The sequence below is a fragment of the Apus apus genome, chromosome 2 (assembly GCF_020740795.1).
Source record: "Apus apus isolate bApuApu2 chromosome 2, bApuApu2.pri.cur, whole genome shotgun sequence".
Classification (NCBI taxonomy): domain Eukaryota; kingdom Metazoa; phylum Chordata; class Aves; order Apodiformes; family Apodidae; genus Apus; species Apus apus.
The window spans coordinates 142360719-142381941 of record NC_067283.1 but is presented as its reverse complement, the minus strand read 5'-3'; the positions used below and the strand labels follow the sequence as shown (position 1 = coordinate 142381941).

Here is a 21223-nt window from a genome sequence, read left to right as displayed (position 1 = left end):
CCTAATCAGAAATACAGAAATATTCAATGATATATAAACAAAACATTGAAACATCCCTGTGGGTATTGCTTTGCTGGTATTTGTAGACACTTCATTTGGTGCCAGTTCATTAACCAGCAGTTAAAAGTTCAGTCAGCATTTCCTAAAATATTAAATTTCAGCATGTTGATGCCCAGTAATGTCTTTAAAACTGTTCCACAGCTAAGGAATTGCCACTTTTCTTAAAACTCTCATCTTTTTGGCCAAATCCTATACTTATTCATGGATGTGGTAGCACATGAATTATGTTCAGTACCTTACTTTCATCTGTGTAAGTCAAAGTGTATGGTTTTGGTCCAACACCTTGCAAAGTTCCTGTTTTGACAGCATTTACTGTGATAATTTACACTTCTGTCAATTTCTGCACTTTGCAATTTACCTACTGCACTATTTCCTCTGGTAGTGGTTTGAAGTGTTTTCTCCTCTTTCCCAGATGAAAAATTGTGGTATAAACCTTGGCTACTGCCAGCAGCTGCGCAGACTAAGCTGAATATTGTATTGGCCAGATATCTATTTGCAGTATTTGCACTCTTATTGGCATTTCAGGTTACTTCAAGCACAGCTTATACGCAGTAAAAAAGTCAACAAACTTTAAAGACATTTAGTAAGAATACACAGATAAGTATCCAGGCAGTAAAGTCTAGACTAATCTTAATTTTTCATCATTGTTCCAAAACCAGAAAAAAATACCAAGAATTTTACACTCACAATTAAGATCTTGGTGCCATTTCAAAATCCTTCTAGGCTGGATGAATGCTTATATACACACTGAACAAAAAGCTGCCACTACACATTGCAAATACACAAATGTGACTGCATCTTATACAACAAAATAAAATCTCTACTTTTAATCTTCATCTCCTTTTCAAAAATCTATCTTCAGAATTTTGATCTGCTTTCTCTTTACTTGTAATACAAAACAGCAATCGGCTCAGAGCTGCTAAAATCAATCATTATTCCTGATGAGCAAGTCTGCCCTAAGGGCCAATCTCAATGAGAAACACAGAGTTCTGCTGTGACCTTTGCCAGGGAGCGAGGTACCCACTCCTCCATTTGTAATGAGGGAGAGAAGAAAGTGCCCAGATCAGTAAGGTGTTTTGATATCCATTCACATCTAGCTACTGTCACACTTACATATCACTTTCAACACTGGGTAAACTAATCAAAATGAGTATTTTCTAACTCTATTTATTTGCAATTATAAGGCTCAGCATCCATTCATCTCTCAGATTTAAAGCCTTCAAAAGGAGAAATAAAATATAACTATAAGGTACCTCATTTCAGGGGAAAGTCATACCAGGTGTGATCAGATCTATTACAGCCCAGTGATTTTTACTTCAGGGAGTAGACAAGTGGGTTGAAATTGTTAAAAAACTAAACAGCAACAAAAGACTGATAAACAGCAAAGCAGTATAACATTTTTAAAACCATGCATCTAAAATAAATGAGAATTCTGTCTCAAAGCCCCATATTGTAAAAAAGTGTATCTTTTTAACTGGACTCTTCAGAAGGTTCTGAGCAAATCTTTCACTCAAAACTATTAAGGAATCTGTGTTAAAAGTAATACCAAAGAGGCAAATCATGAGGATGGTCAGTTTTCAACTTGACAAATATTAGCAGTAGAGTGCCCTATGAATTTGTGCTGAAACAGTATTATTTTACATATTCTTTCATCTGGGAAAAAAGACACACATTCCACTGACAGTCATCTGCAGATAACAAAAATGATTAAGAATATTTTCAGGGCCAATGAAAATTGTGTGGAATATCAGAGACAGCACAAAGAAGGATTAAGGTTGATGATTAATTCAAAATAATGAACTGCTCATATACTCCAAGGTTTTCTAGGACTGGCAGCCATACAGAAAAGATTAATGAGGTGTTTACTCAGTTCATTCTGGTAAACAAAGTATACCAACCGTACATAATGCTATAAGGATACTACACTATACAATTGCTGTAGCAATACTCAAGAAATTACAGTATGCACTTACACAAGAAGTTAATGTTGTGGATATAATGTTGCAAAGTGTTGTCTTCACTTAAATAGGAGTTAGGTAATTTTATGTAGCTTTTGAATTTTGCTCCAATTACCTAATATAACATATATCCAGTGATAAGATATGGAATAAGATGAACTTATATGGCATAGTAACCTGTAGACCACTTATTTTGATCCTGTAACTTACTAGAGTGGCATTTCTGCAGTGCAACTTTTCCTATCTATACTGGTGGTTTGCACTGCAGAATGGCATGAAAATACAGCTTTTTTTAAACAGTGTTAACTATATTATAAAAATTTTCCCGAAATACTTCATTTATAAAAACTCCCATTTGCATAGCAATCCATATATTGATGTAGGTTACTTAGGCTGTATTACATTCAGGTAATCACTCAGGTAAAGCTTGTAGGATAGATTTTTTCTAAAACCCAAGCCAACACCATTTAAGTTATTATAAAAAACCCAACATTTTAATCTCAAAGACATTCCAAACATTAGTGCAATATGGTTGTGGAAACAACATGTTTCTTCTTAGAAAGAAATTAAGTATATCCAAACAAATGTGTGTCTTTTCCAACTGCAAAGTTTGACTTTCCTTGTTCAGTTCCGCATTGCCAACATGGCATTTATGTCCCAAATGAGATTCCGTAACTGATCCATGATCTGCTTCAGCTGCTGATTCTTCTGTTTCAGTTTCTGTGGGAAGAGTATATTAGAAGTTTTTTTGTGATCAGTTCAAAAAGTGCACTCAGAAATTCAACAAAAGTTACAGTGCTATGAAATGTTACATGGATCTTTCAGTTCTCTTTGAGCAGTACTAGGTGGGGTAACACATCCTTTTTAAAGCAGACTCTAAAGATATAAGAAAGCACCAAAAGTCAAGGACCATTGCTAGAGGGGGAATGCCACTTCCTTTCACAGCAGTCTTTTTATCAAAACACTTGATCCCCTCAAAAACTGGAGGCTTGTGGACATTGTCCCTCCCTTTCCAAAGCTGAAAAGATAGCACTTTATGTAGGAAGAAAGAATTGGCAATTTGGACCAAAAGAGTTCAGATAAATTTATGTGAACATATGTTGTGTAACTTGGGTTCACAGAAAAATGAGGGATTAGCAGTAGAAGTTTGAACAAAGCACAAGATACAGGTGAAATCAAACAAGCTTTTCCAGCTCTCCTGTCTATGCAGGTCAGCCCTGTTGTGCTAAGGGGTTCTGTCTTGAAACAGATGTTCCCAAGCATGCCTAATTCTTTAAAATTGTGTATTAGTTTTCATGAGCTGCAGAAGCATCTAAAGGGACAGAAGAGCAGCAAGCTTGCTTTCATTTGGGTGCACAGCCAGAACTTAGTCTTTACAGAAGAAAGTACAGTGTATTAAGACACTGCACAATCTCCCTAAGCTTTCATGTTTCACAATAAGACATATTTATTGTCTGATTTATTAATTTTCCTCCTCAAATCAAAGCTGGCAATAACTAAGTTACTGTTTATTGTTAACAACAACCTATGTCTCTCATTTCCTTCCCATTGGATAAGATGTCAGCCTTTCCACATCGGAGACCAAACTACTTATTCACTAGGGAAGTCCAGCATTCCAAGTGAAAACACAAGAAAGACTTGCTACCATCAAAAGAGAACAAACTATCCTAATGCTTCAGTGTGACATAACTTGTTATTTGCACTACATAAATGGCGACACATTAAGAGGATAACTCAGATCAGTAATGTGACGAAAGTAACTGGAGCAGTGATAAAAAGAAACGACAAAAGAAGTTATATCCTGAAAATCAGTCTTCTGAATTTGGATGTGGACAACATCCCAATATTTTTAAGTTGCCCATCTGGTCAGCCAGGAAAGAAGTCCAGAGCTAAAAAACAAGGAAGGCTATTCTCTTCAGACCTGTAAACATGGTCTGAAGTAACCATTTTAACAGGTCTGAAGTGATGGGGAATACAGCACTTTGCATAGGGGAAATAATCCTGAACACAGATTTTGGTGGACACATTGCCTGGAAGCAGAGACAATGCTCAATTCCAGACTCCTAAAACAGACATAAAACCAGATGTAGGCCAGTTCATTTACACAAATTCAGAATTCCTAATCAAGCATTTGACAACCTAAAAAGTATTTTAAAGGTGTAACTGTGTGCATTTATTTAATGTTTCTTTATTTTTTCATTTGCTAATCTAGGACTTCATGATATACAGCAGAAATCCAGCACCTGAAGACAAGAGAGAAAATTGAGAAGCATGTAGTTACCACAGCATCCAAATGAGAGAATTGCAAGTGTCTCCCTACAAAAACTCATCATAGAAGATCTTCATGCTTGAGAAAGCACAAGAGGGATAGACAAACAACCATGTCCATACCTGTGGCATTTTAAACATATTTCTGCTTGCCATCCTCAACATTCAATCTTAGAGAAATCAATGGATGCTACATCAGAACTACTAGTTTAGCACAACCTGTCACTCACTGATACTGAGTGGATGCCATTTCATGATTTTTCCAAGCCTTCATTAATAGAAACAAAGGCCAGTCAGTGATGGTTATTCAAATCTAAGATAGAACCACTAACTACTGATATGCAGACTGTGCTCTCTCTCCATCCATGTCTAATTGTACTTTTATTGTACTGTTAAATACTGTTACATGAGTATGCCCACATGAACTTTACAAAAGTTAAGCCCAAAAGACTCATTCTGTAAGACTGTTTTAATTGCAAGTGTTATGAAACTGTAAATTGCTTTATCTTTACTTGATGCCAGACAAGGGAACCTTCAAATTGGATGTAATTGGTTTTCAAAGCATCTGTAAAAACAATAAGTATACAGTTGCTACTTTATTTATCTCAAGATAATTTTATATCCCTGTCATCAGTGAAGAGCTATTTTCTTACTTCTATTCTACTGTTACCAGAGGCAGAAAAAAATACCTAATATGAAGCATAATCTCTGGACTGCTAGGTCTAAAAAACATAAAGGGGGGGGGTGAAAATCCACTTCAGAGAGCATGGTCTCCTAATTGAAATGCTTCTACTGATCTTTGTTACCAATCTTTGATAAGCAGTGGTCCACACCACATAGAACTATATAATTAATATGTTCTGCACCACTGGCAGTGCTGGCCTCTGCTTAAGACTTTGCTGAGCCAGTAAGAACATCTCAACTCAGGCCTAACCTTGGAAAGATAGGTCAAATTGCCTTCTTGGGAAACGGGCAAGTTCTCTGAGTAGCTTCTGCAGCAATGACAAATTTTCATTTGAACAGATTGCTTGCAAGTTGTCTCCCACTCTTTTCTCCTTCTACTGAAATGACTTAGTTGAACTCTGGACTGCTTCTCAGGATTAACAGTTGTATGAAACAAAAAAAAGGTAATTCATCCTACACACATGCTACAGCTTATGACTTCATCTGTTTTAAGACAGCATAGGAAAATTATCTTATGTGAGGCAGTTTACCGTGAGTTCAAGAGACCTAAATTCACCTTGTATCTGACAGGCATGTTTCTGCTAGTCCCTCTGTCAGAAAAGTGATCTGACTGAAAACCAATCCTAAGGGGTCTTCTTTGGTGAAATTAATTTTCATTGTGACTAACCATTTTGACTGACAGTGCAAGTACTATGGCCAGCATGATGGAGTTGGCAAAGACTACAAGTTTGCTGATGACACAAAGCTGGGAGGATGGGCTGATTCACCTGAAGGCTGTGCAGCCATTCAGCGAGATTTGGACAGGCTGGAGAGCTGGGAAAAGAGGAACCTAATGAGATTCAACAAGAGCAAGTGCAGAGTCCTGCACCTGGGAAGGAACAACAAAATGCACCAGTACAGACTAGGAGGTGATGTGCTAGAGAGCAGCTCTGTGGAGAAGGACCTTGGAGTCCTGGTAGACAACAAGTTATCCATGGGACAACAATGTGCCCTTGTGGCCAAAAAGGCCAATGGTATCTTGGGGTGCATTAAGAGGAGTGTTTCCATCAGATGAAGGGAGGTTCTCCTCCCCACCTACTCAGCCCTGGTGAGACCTCACTTGGAGTACTGTGTCCAGTTCTGGGCTCCCAAGTTCAAGAGGGACAGGGATCTACTTGAGAGAGTCCAACAGAGGGCTACGATGATGATTGAGGGACTGGAACACCTGCCTTATGAGGAAAGGATAAGAGACCTGGGGCTTTTCAGTCTAGAGGAAGACTGAGGGGGGATCTAACTGATGTCTATAAATACATGAGGGCTGGGCATCAAGAAGGCAGGGACAAGCTCTTTTCACATGTGCCCTGTGACAGGACGAGGGGCAATGGACTCAAACTTGAGCACAGGAAGCTCGACCTCAACATGAGGAAGAACTTCTTTACTAGGAGGGTTACAGAGCACTGAAACAGGCTCCCCAGAGATGTGGAGTATCCTTTTCTGGGGACATTCAAGACCTGTCTGGATGCCTTTCTGAGTGATCCGCCATAGTTTGGTGTAGTGTTTTTTGTTTTGTTTGGGTTTTGTTGTTTTTGTTGTCATTTTGGTCCTGCTCTGGCAGGGGGGCTGGACCTGATGATCTTTGGAGGTCCCTTCCAACCCCTAATATTCTGTGAGTCTGTGACTGCACCTCCCAGTAACCAACAAGACCTTAGTAGGCTTAGGTCAGATAGGACATTTATGAAGACATGTTCAGAAGCACAAAACCTACATAAAGGAAACAAAGTGGGAGAACCATGACACATATCCAGAAAACAGTTGTCTTTCATGCCATAAAACATGCCATAAAAATATTGACATGTTTCATACAGATTTGGGTTCAGCAGGACACAATAGTTTCAACTTTGACTGACTGATTTTTTACTTAAATTCATTTTTGGTTCACTTTTATTTCATTTGAAATCAGTGCTGTCTAGACCAACATACAACCTTCTATCAGAGATGCATCAGGGCTTTCCTGTTCCCATTTCTCTCTTCACCTTAGCCTCATCTATCTTTCACATTTTAAAACCTAAACATCACTATGAATCATTATTCTGAATTCAATCCATTGGTCCCTTCTTCAGGCAAAGATAATAGATAAACACTGTGGAAGAATAGGATTATATTCCAACTGATGCCTGTAAAAACATCAGAAGTACTTACCTGTGTTGTACAGGCACTTTTTCTGCTTAAGAAAAAAAATTATGAAAAAAAATAAAGAAGATGTATTTCATCTTATAGTAAACAACATTCTCCTGAATGTTGTGCCTGCCCTATTCAAGACCTGCAACAGTACAGGCCAGAATCACATACAAGCTTAATAAAGCATTAAATATTAATAGGAGTAGTACCTTTACTTACATAAATCTCAGCAGAATTGTAACTATTACGTTTCCTTCATTGATTACGACCCTACTACAGAGACAAATTGCATCATCATCTTTTTGTTACTCCTTTTGACTGTTAAACTGCTACAGGAAATGATTGTTTAAAGTCTTATGAAGGTGGCAGTGGCCTCTGCTTTTCCATGTAAGTCAAACCCAAGGAATTTCTACAGCATCACAATGATTGTGAAAGGCACAAAAAAGTACAGCCTGCCTTGGCAACTGATTCTGTTTTTTTTAAGTGAGTTCTTCATAATGAAATCTCTGAAGTAAGGAGGTAGAAAATCACTTTTTTTTTCCCTTCACTTTTATAGCCAAAAGATTTACAATGTTATATGCGCACAGTATCAAAAAGATAGAAAACATACACCAACACTTTACTCAAACTCAGTTAAAGCTGCCTGGTGATGTTCTAACTTACAGCTACCCAACTGGTACCAAGGCCCACTTCCCATTGTAATCAATTCACTTATCCATCTACTTATAATATTTTTCCAAACTGATAAGAAGTATTAATCACTAATACACTAATTGCTGTGCAATTAAACATTAACACACTTATTGTTCAGTAACTACACCTTTCTCTGATGTCATTCACAGGTTTAACTGTTCTGTTCTTACAGGAAATGAGAGAATGGGTTTCCTGCCTCCCTCCTCACCTGATAGGTGAAAGGAAACCTGCTCTTTTTGCGTGCATGAAAATAGGTGGATGTTTGTGACATACCAATTTTTTATCATTCAGTGATGAAGTCTGAGGTCTTATTTACTGAGTACTCTCTAATGTAGCTTGTAATGGAATTATCCATTCCTCAAGGTGCTTCTCTGCCACACCCCTTGGTGTTACATCCCAATTCTTAACATGAAAAATCACATAGATATATGATTCTCCATTATAGATTGCAAATTAAACCACAAGAATACACCTTGGATAAAACTGAAGTGCCTGTTAACTTTGTCCAGAAACATCTAAAATTCAGGTACATCACTAAACTTTGTACAGCTGTCAGCAAGGGGAAGAATGAACAACTACCACAGACATTTTGTGGCAGAAACAAGGACAAAAATTCTGTTCTCAAGATTAGCCTTCAGTTACTTACTCAGTACTCATATTAAATCCTTCTTTCTCATTCCCAAATTCCCTGCTTATTCAAAACCCTCATGCAAGTAACACAATACAAAAATCAGGATTCTTATAATCTTACTTATCACAATACTGATTCAATCTAAATAGTGCCTAGTCTGCAGCTAAAGCAGAACAGCTCAGGGACTGTTCCCAGAAAAGAAAGAGGAGAAGGGACAGGGGGGAAGAAACAGAACAAAATGTGATAATGTGATAAAAGTTCTATAATATGCATTTGTATGAGGACAAAAGGACACAGCTGGGATTGCAGGTACAGCTTTAAGCTTGGCATTTCCTAACTTTTCTCAACTTTGTCACCATGATCCTGTTTTGATATAGGAAGCTAACATGAAAAACTTTGCATGAAACATCTTATATTAAATGGGAAAGGAAATATTACATTATATGGAATAAAATGCATCCAAGTGCCAAGAGGGCTGGACAATGCTAGGATGCCAAATTCAGAGGGACTTCAACAGGTGGGAAAGGAAGGTCACACCTACGTCAGGAACTTCAACTAGAGCAATATCCTACATCTGAGAACAGAATAAACTCATACAACAGCATATGCAGAGGGATTACTGAATAGAAATCACATTTGCAGAAAAGGAGCCGAGATCCATCCTGAAACTTTCTGACAAGTTAAACAGGAGTCAGCAGTGGATCTTTTTGCAACAATAAAGACTAACTGCACTATCTTATCAGGTCAAGTAAAATTGCTGTTCTCCTGTATTTGGCTCTGGAGAATGACTGCCTACTTTTGCGCTCAATATAAAACACTAACATACTAGAGGAAGTCTAGTGGAAGACCACCAAGATGATTAGAGCTAAATTTGTTCAGTCTCCAGCAGAGAAAGCTGAGGCAGGACTGAGATGCTGATAGAAAAGACAAAGCTGAACTCTTGACTATACACAGTAAAAGGATGAGGGGCACTGGACACGATTTATAAAAAAAAGAAAATTCCAATGTAACATCAGGAAAACTTTCAGAGTAAACACTAAAGAAGGGCCCAGAAAGAGCAGAATTTCCATCCTTACGGATATTCAAAATGCTATTCAAAATGGATATGAGCCAGAGCAACTGTATCTAGCTTTGACAGTTGGCCCTCCCTTCAGCTGGGGTTTGAATCAGGTAGTTGCCAGACCTCCCACTGAGCCTAAATTCCTCAGTGATTCTAGCATTGCAGAAAGACAGTTCAGGTACCCAAATCAGGATGGCACTTTGAGTGCAGATTGATCTCCTGAGAAGATGTCCAAATAAACAATTCGTCCCCTCTTGTTAAAGCGTTCCTTAGTACTTATTAGTATTTTGGGTCAAAAAGGACTCTGCAAATACAAAAGAAATTAAAAAGACATGCAAATAGTATGAAAGATAGCTTAAAAGGAATGCAGGTTTTCAGTATAGCCAAAAATAGTTTTCAGGTGAAGTTCTACAAAGAGAAATACTAATTGTAGATTGCTGTAATTTTAAGGACTACTCCCCTAAAAAACATCAGCTGCAGCACACACTGTTTTTGTTATCAAAAAAGCCCAGAGCTAAACTTCTAAAAGCTTTACTTAAAAGGACGTCATGTCTTTTCCTCTCTTAGCAAGATCACTGTTAACCAGTTAGGAAAGATAATTAAGAATATAAAGGGTCACCTGGGATGTCCTAATACTAGTTCACCTAATTTAATTTTCACCAAAATGTATTGAGACCACTAAATATGTGGTGGTTTTCCTAAGTGCTTCATGTCAAATATCACCTGCAGCATCTACAAAGCCAAAGCTGGGCTTGCTCCATTTCTAAGAACAAGCAGTAAAAAACCTGCTGATAAGGCAGCAACACAGATTAAAGTGTTCTCAGTCTGTGATTTGATATTTTCTGTTGTAAGTCCTGTCAAACTTACTACAAGACCATGGACTCAAGGTAAGCCTGACATCTTGAAAATAATACAGAGGATGCTATAACTTAGAAGGTAGAAAACCCTGTAGAAAGAACCTTAAAGACTCAAAAAATATAAAGACAAGCAAGGAAGTTTTGCTAACAGTTTCCAGTTGTTGCAAATAGTAATTATGCTCAAGGAAAACTGCATCAGGACTAGTGTTAGTAGCTCAATAAAAATGCTAAACTGAGTCTGGAACAGGAAATTACTTATTCCATAAAAGAGTCAACCACTTCAACAATTTACAGCCCCAAAAGCAAATACAAATGAAAGAAATAAACAATATTTTTGAGAACTGCAGGAGAGAACTGTTTAGTACAAAAGGTAGAGGTAGTCAGTGCTCAATAAATGGTTTGTTTGGTTTATAATAATGATGCGCTATTCTTACTGCTGGCAAAATAGGTTTTATTTGAACCTACAGTTGCTAAATATTACTAAATTGTTAGGACAGAAATTAATTGCCTTGTAAACTGATCTATATTTTAAATCAATGGACAAGTACTTCTTAGTCAAGGTGAGCACATTAAACTTTCTGACATAAAAAATAAGTCTACTGTAGCAGAATAAATAGACCAAAAGATGTCACCATACAGTAAACTAACACCAAAAGCTACCACAGTATTTTGGAACTGCCACATCAACAGGTTGTTCTACCCCAAGAGATGGCAAGTAGAGGAAGTATGTGACACTCCTTTCCTTCAGTGAGGATGCCCCTTCCCAGACAATTGTGGTAGCAAAGAAGAGATGCTATCTTTCAAGTCAGTGGTTCCTGGAAGGAGGGACATTTTTGTGTGAGAATATACGATCCATCTAGTTTGCATGTTCTACTAGTTTTGGTTGTGTTCCACGCTAAAGGGCAGGTGGCATCTTTCACATGCATCCAGACTGACTAAAGAGATCAGACAGCAGAGCAAAATGAAGAGGAAATTACAAGACCCAAGAAAGGTATAGGAATTTAAAGTATCAATAGTGTCAAAGTATTGGATTATTGCAATAATTTTTTTTTTTTTGTACCAATACCATGTAAAGCTGAAAAGATATTGCTTCTCACTGCAAAACAGCAAAAGGCAGGACAGCCAGCTGAAGGGACAAAAGACTGTGGGTCCAGAATGTAAAAAGTTTCTTCATCTGTCACATTTTCTGTTTCCCTGTCACAGCATTTTAATCACATTTTGTGTTACTGAAATTTTGCTAAAATAAATTAAGCAAAATTGAGCTGAGGGTGGATGATATGTACTATAGCAGAATGAAAAGTTGTCAGGAATGCCAGTTAAGAATCAGGGAGGGTTATCCGAGCCTAGGAGCCAGTGTCAGAAATTAAACTGATTCTAGTGACATTTTTCACAAAAAAAAAAGCATTTCCTTATTTCTAGTCATAAAACTTCAAAGTATTTCCTTTTCTGTAATGTATTAAAATTTGAACCTTGAAAGAGGCAGTGGATGTGCTCACACAGGTGAAGAGACAAAAGCAAAAATTCAGTGCACTTTCAAAACCAAGTTTCAATTTCTTCTGCAGTAGTTAGTAAATATTTGCCTACAAAAACAGTACAGGTAGTTTAATTATCTTCTGAAGATTTACTGTGGAAAATCTGGGAACTAGAGCCAAGCATTTAAGAGTAAATACAGGATTTCAGACCAGATTGAAGTGAATGTCTGCACACATTCCTAATTACGAATTTGCTACCGATGGTCCTGTAACACCACCAACATTTTAAAGGTTCAAAATTCATCATAAACATTTATGAAATTCTTTTCACAAGATCACACCAAGGAGGTTTAAAAACATATTAGCATTCGAGCACAACAACAAGGGCAAAAGTAAGTCATAAAACTATCAAAACCACAGTAAACGTGGGCAATTAAGCTCATAAACACTTAAAGATTGCAAATATATGTGCATAAATTTACAATACAACATTGAATACAATATAATATATACAACCCTGCTACATCAGCACCGAACAGAAAGAATGTAACAGGAAAGCTGACAACTGCTTTTCTCTAAATTCACATAGTCTTCATTTTCTCCTGTACAATACACATGCATTTTTCTATGTAAATGGGTTATGAAAAATTTGGTAGATCTCTGATTGTTAGGGACAAATTAAAATATTGTGAATATTTTAAAAGCTGAAAATCCACCAATTATTCTCCCCATTAAAAAAAAAAAAAAATTAATTTATTTCATTTGTTCAGTTACTATGTAGAGTATGCCTCCTTTTTCCAAGCATTTCCAGACACTGCAGCTACAGAAGTATTTAATTAATTCTATCTTTGTACTTTACAGATTGAAGAAACAATGTTCAAAATTGTGGCCTGGCAAAACTACATATTTTTAATCTCAATAGTGTACTAGCATTTACTACAGCATATTTATTTTTAGGTTTGAATCCATCTTTAGTTATTGCACTCAATTGCATACTGCCACTCAAAATGTACAAACAGTACATTTTTTTTCTGAATGTGTCAAGATTCAATAAATGCTACATTTAACAAAAGAAATGGTTTTCCTCAAACTGTCAAAATTGAGAAAATAGCCCTGAAAATCCTTTACCACTCACACCGTGGTATTTACACATCTGATGTTCAATCTCCATTTTTAATGCCTAACCTAAGTTTTGAAGAGAATTGAGTTCAACAGGCACCTTACCCAAATCTGTCCTGCTGATATCTAAGTGAGTTAAACACAAACATAACACACTGTACTCAGAAGACTATATATCAGTTTAAAAGGAGGCACAAGTGTCAGAAGACCTAAACTCTATAGCCAGTGGTACAGCTAAAAAAATTCTTAAAAGGTAATTCTGATATAGTTACACGCAAGAAGTATTTAGTAACAAGTCTAATGGTAGTCACACACTGACAGTAGCACAGCAACCTAGAAATCAGAAGTTTAAGCTTTGTAATGACCAAATGGCAGTTTTACTTAATTTCAATTTTGTTACCTTATTCACTTCCATGATTTCCCTTCTCTCTTCACTAGCAAAACGAAGCTGACTTGCAGCACCCCGATCATCGTGTTTGGAGCCATCTTCTTCAACGTATGGAATAAGTTGCTGTGAAGGGAAGAAACATTAGTTTAATGAGTAAATAAAATAAAAAAGCAAAAACAGGAGATACAGGAGCTACACAGGGTACTACCATTTGCTCCAAAGGTTCAGACTTCCCAAGAGGCTTACTTCATCACCTCAAACCCAAAGGCCTTGCAATGACCTGTTTGTTCTCTGTAAAACAATGAGCTTCAAGAAAACACTATCCCACATATTACCATGCCCAGACCTATGCAATTCTGCAAGTGCAGGCAGAACCCAGTCCTTACATTTTAAGGTGCTTATCAGATGTGACTCTTGAACTCTGTAATTTTAAAATTTCCTATTCCACACTATGAAATGCCACAAACATGAAGCTTTTATTATAAAGTATTTCAGTGATATACTAAACATGACTAGCTTTACACAGCTACTTGGTTAATACCCTAATTATAACTTGCTATTTTAGTGGATGTCTGTTTGGCTATTCTTAAGAACAGGCCTACAGTTACCTAAGGAGTTTTGCTGTAAGAATTCTGCACTGTGATCTCCTCAGACATATAGTGCACTATTTTTTTTTTGTAAGCGTCTACCAAGCCAAAATCTTTGGTGAAAAATTTCAAAATTAGTATTACTGAATGTTTCCTTCCTAAAAAACAAAAGAATTAGAAAGAATCAGTAAATACACTGGATACAAAACAAATCCATGTTTCTGTGTCAGAAGGCTCCAAATCTACTAAAAACTTATTAAAAAATAATTATAAGCTGTAACACTTTATACACAGCATATATCCAAAAAGTATACAGTCTCTTGTTGATTTTTCTGTCCTGAACTGAGAAGAGCTAAAGTTGATAGCAAAATTACATCCCTGTTCAAATACACATTACAGACAAGTTAAATACTAGCAATTGATGCAAATGAACAAGAAGATATTAGTGTAAAAGTCTGGGAGCAAGTTGCTCATCGCATGCTTATTATCTTGTTAATTAGGCTGTGGTGCGATATTATCATAGAATCACTTAGCTTGGAAAAGACCTTTGAGATCAAGCCCTACACTGCCAAGTCCATCAATAGCCATGTCCCTAAGCACCACATCTACACGTCTTTCAAGTACCTTCAGGGATGTTCCAGTTTAGACAACACTTTCAGTGAAGAAATTTTTCCTAATATACAATCTAAACCTCCCCTGGCACAACTTGAGCCAATTCCCTCTTATCCTGTTGCTTGTTACTTGGGAGAAAAGACCAACCCCCACCTCACTACAAACTCCTGTCAGGTAGTTGTAGATAGTGACAAGGTCTCCCCTGAGCCTTCTTTTCTACAGGCTAAACAACTCCAGTGCCCTCAGCCTCTCCTCATAAGTTGTTCTCCAGACCCTTCACCAGTTTTGTTGACCTCCTCTGGACTTGCTCCAGCACCTTGATGTCTTTCTTGTAGTGAAGGGCCCAGAACTGAACTCAATGGTGCAGCCTCACTGAGTACAGGGGGACAATCACTTCCCTCATCCTGCTTGCCACACCGTTTCTGATACAAAGCATTGAATAGCATTGTTCAGCATTCCGATGGAAAACTTACTTTAACTCATTGAATAGTTAATTTCCTTGTATACAACAATTTTTGTGGGGTATTCTTATTAAGCTTATCAAAATGGACAAAAATTATCACACTAAACTCTGCCATGAAAACATAGTAAAGGTTAACAACTAGCTACATTCGTATACCATAAAGGAGAAGTGTGGCTGCTAAATACTTTTGGAAAAAGCTCCTTCTCTCTCTGATGGGAAACTAAGGTACCACTCAAAGTAGAACATTTCCTTTGAAAACATCTCATCTTTTAGAAAAGCTAGTAGAAAAAAACAAAGAAAAGTAAAGAATTAAACCTAACACACAAATAAAGCATAAAATTCAATCTATTAAGAGACCTTTGTAGCCACACCTGCTTTGCAATTATCTCATGCCTTGCTATGCTGGTTAGCATTAAGTTGATAAGAATATCTATTACACTGGTAATACACATTGACAAAGCATAAAAAACATTTATACCAATAATAACAGTTAAGGAACATTAGCAGGAACTGACTTCTCTTGATGTTTTAAAAAAAAGAGATTTGTTGATATTCTTCAAACATGTGGTTAGAATGTCAGTCACTAAATATGACTGAAACTATTACTGAAAAGCTGAAACAGGAATTTAAGAAAATTGCTGCAAAGGGGAGTGCCACTCCCATTCACCTAAACTAATTAAACATGAGGAGCCAGGCATTCTGCTAACTACAGAGCAGAAAAGACTAAGCAAATGAAAGAAAAAAAATAAAATCCAATTATTGACTCAGAACTCTGCTGTGCATAAAGTATCAATGAGACTTTGCACTAAAAAAGCTTAAAGGAACAACTCATTTTCTCTGTGGAGGCTTTTTTTCACCCAGGTAACAGGAAAAAACTGTAAAAAGACCAATCACATCTCATCCCAATCATATGTGAAAACAAGACATGTCAAAAGCTTTTAAGTGAACACTATTATTGAACTATTGCACCCAAGGCAACAAACCATGGAAATGTTTTATTTTTTAATTGGGAAGTTATCTTTCTCCTTTGCTTGCTCTAAGGTTTCTGAATACCTTTCTCTAAAACACATGGCAGTGACTGCTGACTGGAGTCTGTTAGCAGTGTAGAATGGACTGTACAGAACGGGCTCCTTAATTTCTTTATTCCTACTCAGTGAAGAGATTAAAATATAAAATATAATGCTTAAATGTTGAAAACTGACTGGACAATCAGAAGTCTGTTAACAGAGTTGCCTCAGAATAAGTCATTAAAGAACTTCACCATTCTGGTTAATATAGAGCTGTAGTAACACAAATCATAACACAAAACTGGCTTTAAGAGTATTACTAGGAATTAGAAACACCTTAACTTAGGAGCAGAATAATGAAGTTTTGATTTCACTAGGAACAGCATTTTTATTAGGAAAATCCTACTTCCTGGAAATCTTACACTGCTCACTTTTCTATCAGCACTGCACATTCAGATTTGGTTGATGCTGGCTCAGCAGTTTAAGAGTAGCTGAGTGAGGGAACTGTGGAGGCACAGACTGATGGCCAGAGCAAGGGAATAAGGCATATTCAGGGAGCCAGGCTGGCAGGTGAGAACTTAAAGTAGACTTTTCCCACTATAAACACCTCTTTAAAAAACACTTGCCTTGACTTCTTTGACTCTTTTTTTTCCCTAGTGGAAATAAATTGGTCAATGTACCAAGAAGCCTGGGGGAAAAGGCTAACATTTTAAATGAGGTCTGGTTTCAAAACTGGATCCGTCCCAACTGGTAAGAACTGTTGATACTACTGTGAAAGTCTCACAATCTTTCAACCAGCTGAAACAGAATTCAGTCCACTGAACAGTTGCAGTCTCATTTAAAATTTCTAGAAGTCTTGCAACTCAGAAGAATGGATAATAGGCTAAGCAGAGAGTGGTTATTCTGATATGTAATTTATATATGAATAAAGGTACTTACTTCTATGGGAACAGGATCGAGTCCAGCACAGTTTTCATTACATTTGTCATAGACCAGTCTCAGTTTTCTAAAGAGTATTGACAGCTGACGGAGATGTTCCTGCAGCTTTCCCAGTCTGTCTTGATATGTTCCAGTATGGTAAGTAACACCATTTGGTAACTTACAAAACAAAACCCAAAAGCATTAAAAATATGATGTTAAAAGTTTTTTATCACACAAAATAAATATGCTAAAATAAATCAGAGAAGGGTTTGCACATTTTCAAATAAGACACTCTATCCCCACAGAAATCATTCTGCTCATTTGATATGCCAAATCACTGTTGCTAAACAGCTCCATGTATTGTACACTTTGGTCATTGTCAATCCCTCTGTAACCCTTTTCAGTGTGTGTCTTCAAAATGCTTAAGCATGACACTGTTGTTATCTGAGTGTTACACTTTTGAGAGTTTGTGTCTCAACCCCAGGTCACAATTCAGAGACACAATCAAAGTGAATACACAGTTAGCAAACTCTAAGTAGATATACCTATACGTAAGATAATTACAGAAGGGAACTGCTAGAGTAATGAAAACACAAAAGGAATAGAAGTGATTATTTACTTTCTGCTCTCAACAGAAAAACACAACAAATGTTTGTATGTTTTCTCAGTAAGTAGCCACAAATAAAAAAGAAATGTCAAAAAGCTCTAGGTGGAAAATATTACCACAAAAAAGATAAATGAAAATTCCTCTGAAATTGCTCTCCCCATGTTAACAAAAACAAAGAAACTAAACTGGCATATAAACAGACTTCATTATTCATAACTATTTATAAAGGAAAACACAGACATTAAGTGTATTTAGAGTACATTTATTGTGGGGGCAATAACAATCCAGCATTTCTGCATTTCCTCCATCGTCACTTGATATAGTGCAAATATATTCGCAGTAGTATTCACTTCTACAATCAATCCCCCCTTTACAAAGCAGTTTTATAGTTATGTATATAAATGTCCTAAGCTATCTCCTGTGCCTACACATAATGGCAGCTGGTGGTAAAAACATGGGAAGTTGAGGACCATGAAAAGAGTAAGTTATTTCTCACCTGCATGTTCCTCAGTAACTGGAAGATTTCCATAGTTCGAAACACAATGTCCTGCACAGTCTCTTGGCCAATGCGACAGAGAGAGGCTGTATTTACCTCCCTAGCAGCTTGAGCCTGTGTCCCCGCGAAGGCCCCGGGCGGCATGCCTGCCCCTGCCAGAGGGGGGGTTGACATCGCTCAACGTTAACCAGTCCCACCGAGTCCAGCTGCACAAAGAAGTCAAGACGGAACGATTAAGTACTCGTTTGAGTCCACTATAACAAACTTCTGCGCGGTGGCTATACCACCCCTTTTCTCCTACGGTCCTATCCAGGGTAAAACTGTTCAACCGACAGAGACGGCCTGGGCACCGCTCCCTGGAGCACGACAGCTCTGCTGGCCAGGGGAGCTGTGCTCCTCGCACCCCCTCCCTCAGAGCGGGCACCAGAGGTCCCTGCCGCGATCTGCCTCCCGGGGACAAGGAAGGGCCTTTTCCCCAGCTCCAACGCATGAGAACCGCGGCCCCCACCGGCCCCCGGCCTGCTGCCCCCGGCCTGCTGCCCCTGGCCTGCTGCCCCCGCTCCGCGGCGGGGAACGCTCACCCGAGGCACCGCTCAGCCTCCCGGGAGCCCAGGGCACCGCGCCAGGGCACAGGCGGTACCGTGAGACCCCGCACACCTCCCGCCACACTCCCGCCTGGGCCCGCGGGGGCTGCAGGCCCCTCCCGGACGACTGGGCCCACCGGTGCCTCCCAGCCTAGCCCGGCCGCCCGCGGAGCCAGGAGGAGCTAGTGGGTCCGGACGCGGCATACGAGGGGCGAGGACGAGCCTCCCCCGGGCCCCATAGCGGGGGGACGCCCGGTAGGTACCGGGAGCTCCGCTCACACACCCCCCGCCCCGGCGGCCCCTACTCACGGGGCCCGGGCGCCGCGTTGCCCTGGAAACGAGCAGCCGGAAGCCCTCGGAAGCGCGGGCCGCACGAGACGGAAGTGACGCCACGGGCGGTGGCGGGGCGGGGCCTGAGGTGGGCGCTGCCCGGCGGGGACTGGGGCTGGGCCTGGGCCTGGGGCTGGGCTGGGGCTGGGGTTGGGGTTGGGTTGGGGCTGGGGCTGCAGGTGGGGCTGGGGCTGGGGTTGGCGTTTCCCCCCTCCTCGGCCTGCAGCTCTCTCAGCCTTGCTGCCGTCCCTCTCTCCCACGCGCACGGGCTCTCCATTGAAGGCCTTGCCCGGGAGCTGGATTGTTTTTTTTTTCTGGCTTGCTGAGTCGAGCGAGGGTTTATAGGCGAGTTAGCACCTAGAGGTGTCAGACTGGAGCCCTGCCTATGGTTTGTTGGGGTTGAATAATTAGGTCACTCTTCACCACGTTCACACAAGTCACACCACCCCTGTTACGAAGGTGAGGGTTTGGACATACCGTATTTGGTAGATCATGCTCGTAAACAGCTGCAATATCTGCTTTGCAAGGTATGTGTATTTGTGGGTATACACATATTTCGTAACTACAGGCATACTGCTGCTACTTCTTGCATAGATACATTTTTGCCTGTATAGAAAAGGCTGACACTTTGGCCTTCCTCTATCAGAGTATTTGTGTGGGTATCAAACGCTTCCATGCTGTCACCTTGGCGTGCTTGTACTGCACCAGTGCAGCTGAATTTGTGCAGTTTCCAAGTACAGACAAGGCTGCTTCATGTGGAAGAAGAAACACCCTCAAAAAGAAACCAGGCAAGATGGTGAGGGCTGATGGAAATTCGTTGTCTATACAGTAGTTAGTGCTTGCTGTCTGTATGATGAAAAAATTATTCACATAAGTTAAGTACCCAAATTTCTCTTTTTGCACTGGATGCTGTAGCTAGGACTGAGTGATTTTGATGATAAGCACCTGAAAGTGCAGAAAAGGGTATTTATATACCTGCAGGTTATGAGGTACAGTCTTAAAGTCGTTGTGCTGTATTAAAACTGATGTTATGAATGATCTTTTGTACAAAATGCATTAGATCTGTAATGCTGTAAAAATAAACCAGAACTCTGACGTGTGATATGCAGCTTTTGCTAAAGAAAGAGAAACATTCAGGAACAGAACAATACTAACTTGCTGTCAGAGGCATTTTGCTGCAGAAAACATTTTTTACCTCAGAAGCAGATGAAGGGAAGCACCACCCCCCTCTTTAAATTGCAGCTTTTTGCTGCCTAACTAAATTCTTTCTAGCATGCTGCTGTAGCTGAGGAGCAATGTAAATAATTACAAAGTATGTTAACAGATCTTAGCAGAAAATATACAAAAGTGGTTTGTTAAATAGATAGAAGAAAATGGTTGGTAAAAAGAAGAGGGGATATTTTCAGACAGGAAAAGAACATCCCGTGGTGTCTGGCTAGACAACGTTTGGGAAGAGCAGCCTCCAGAGAACTTCTGAGGGCTTGTGTGAAGGCTTACGTCTCATTTCACTGTACATCAAGGAAATGATGCAAGAACTGTTCAAGAGTTGAGCACAAAGGGTAATGTTTTCTGATTACATGCCCAAGAGCTCTGTTCACACTGCTTGACTTGCTGCCCCAAATCTGATGTTATGAGAGTAATGAGCGATTCAGACCACCTACTATGCAGGGCTGCCAGACACAGACTCCATATACAGTCACATCCTGAAGGATATGGCTGCCTCATATAGTAGGCAGCTGAAATACAGAGCCAAGTCTGCAAGCAGAGGGTGCTGAAGAATGTTGCTAGGAGGCCTGATGTTCTTCATTGCCAGTCTGTGAAACCATTCCAATCTGTTTTTTCACTCCTAGACAAAGGAATCTCCTTTTAGATAGGGAATGTTAGTTGAATGAGAAAAAGATGAATATATATATTGTGCTTTTTACAAGCAATCCGTTAAGCAGCCGTTGTCTGTCTTCAGTTTGGGCCAAATGCTTTTATCTGGAAGGCATCCAAATCAAACAGTTCTTCTTCCACATCCATTTCAATTTCTGTGGCGTCAGTTCAGCCAGTGTCTTAGGGCGCTGCAGCCTTTGTTACTGGGTTGTAGAGAAGCTACCAAAAAACTAACAAAATGCATCTGTCTACATGTAATATTCTAGTGCAATCAACTGTAACCAAGTTTGAAATTGGGACTCTTATTTAAACAGTAACTACTTCAGTGATTATAATTTTCAAGAATAATGGCTTATTATTTTTTTATATTTTGAGATGTTCTCCCTAATATACC

General features: G+C 39.1%; 1 protein-coding gene across 2 annotated transcripts; it reads right to left on the bottom strand.

The window, feature by feature from the left end:
• Positions 1–859: 859 nt before the first annotated feature.
• On the bottom strand, positions 860–19012 carry MED30 (mediator complex subunit 30). Of its 2 annotated transcripts, none has more exons than XM_051609800.1 (5): positions 18934–19012; positions 18041–18246; positions 16956–17114; positions 13360–13470; positions 860–2738 (listed from the first exon to the last, which is right to left on the bottom strand). In XM_051609800.1, exons 2-5 carry the CDS (start codon positions 18212–18214, stop codon positions 2643–2645), a joined length of 540 nt encoding a protein of 179 aa, XP_051465760.1. In that variant the 5' UTR covers positions 18215–18246; positions 18934–19012; the 3' UTR covers positions 860–2642. The 2 variants fall into 2 exon arrangements, with proteins under 2 accessions (XP_051465760.1, XP_051465761.1); XM_051609801.1 differs by lacking the exon at positions 18934–19012 and adding an exon at positions 18622–18692.
• Between the last annotated feature and the right edge of the window lie 2211 nt (positions 19013–21223).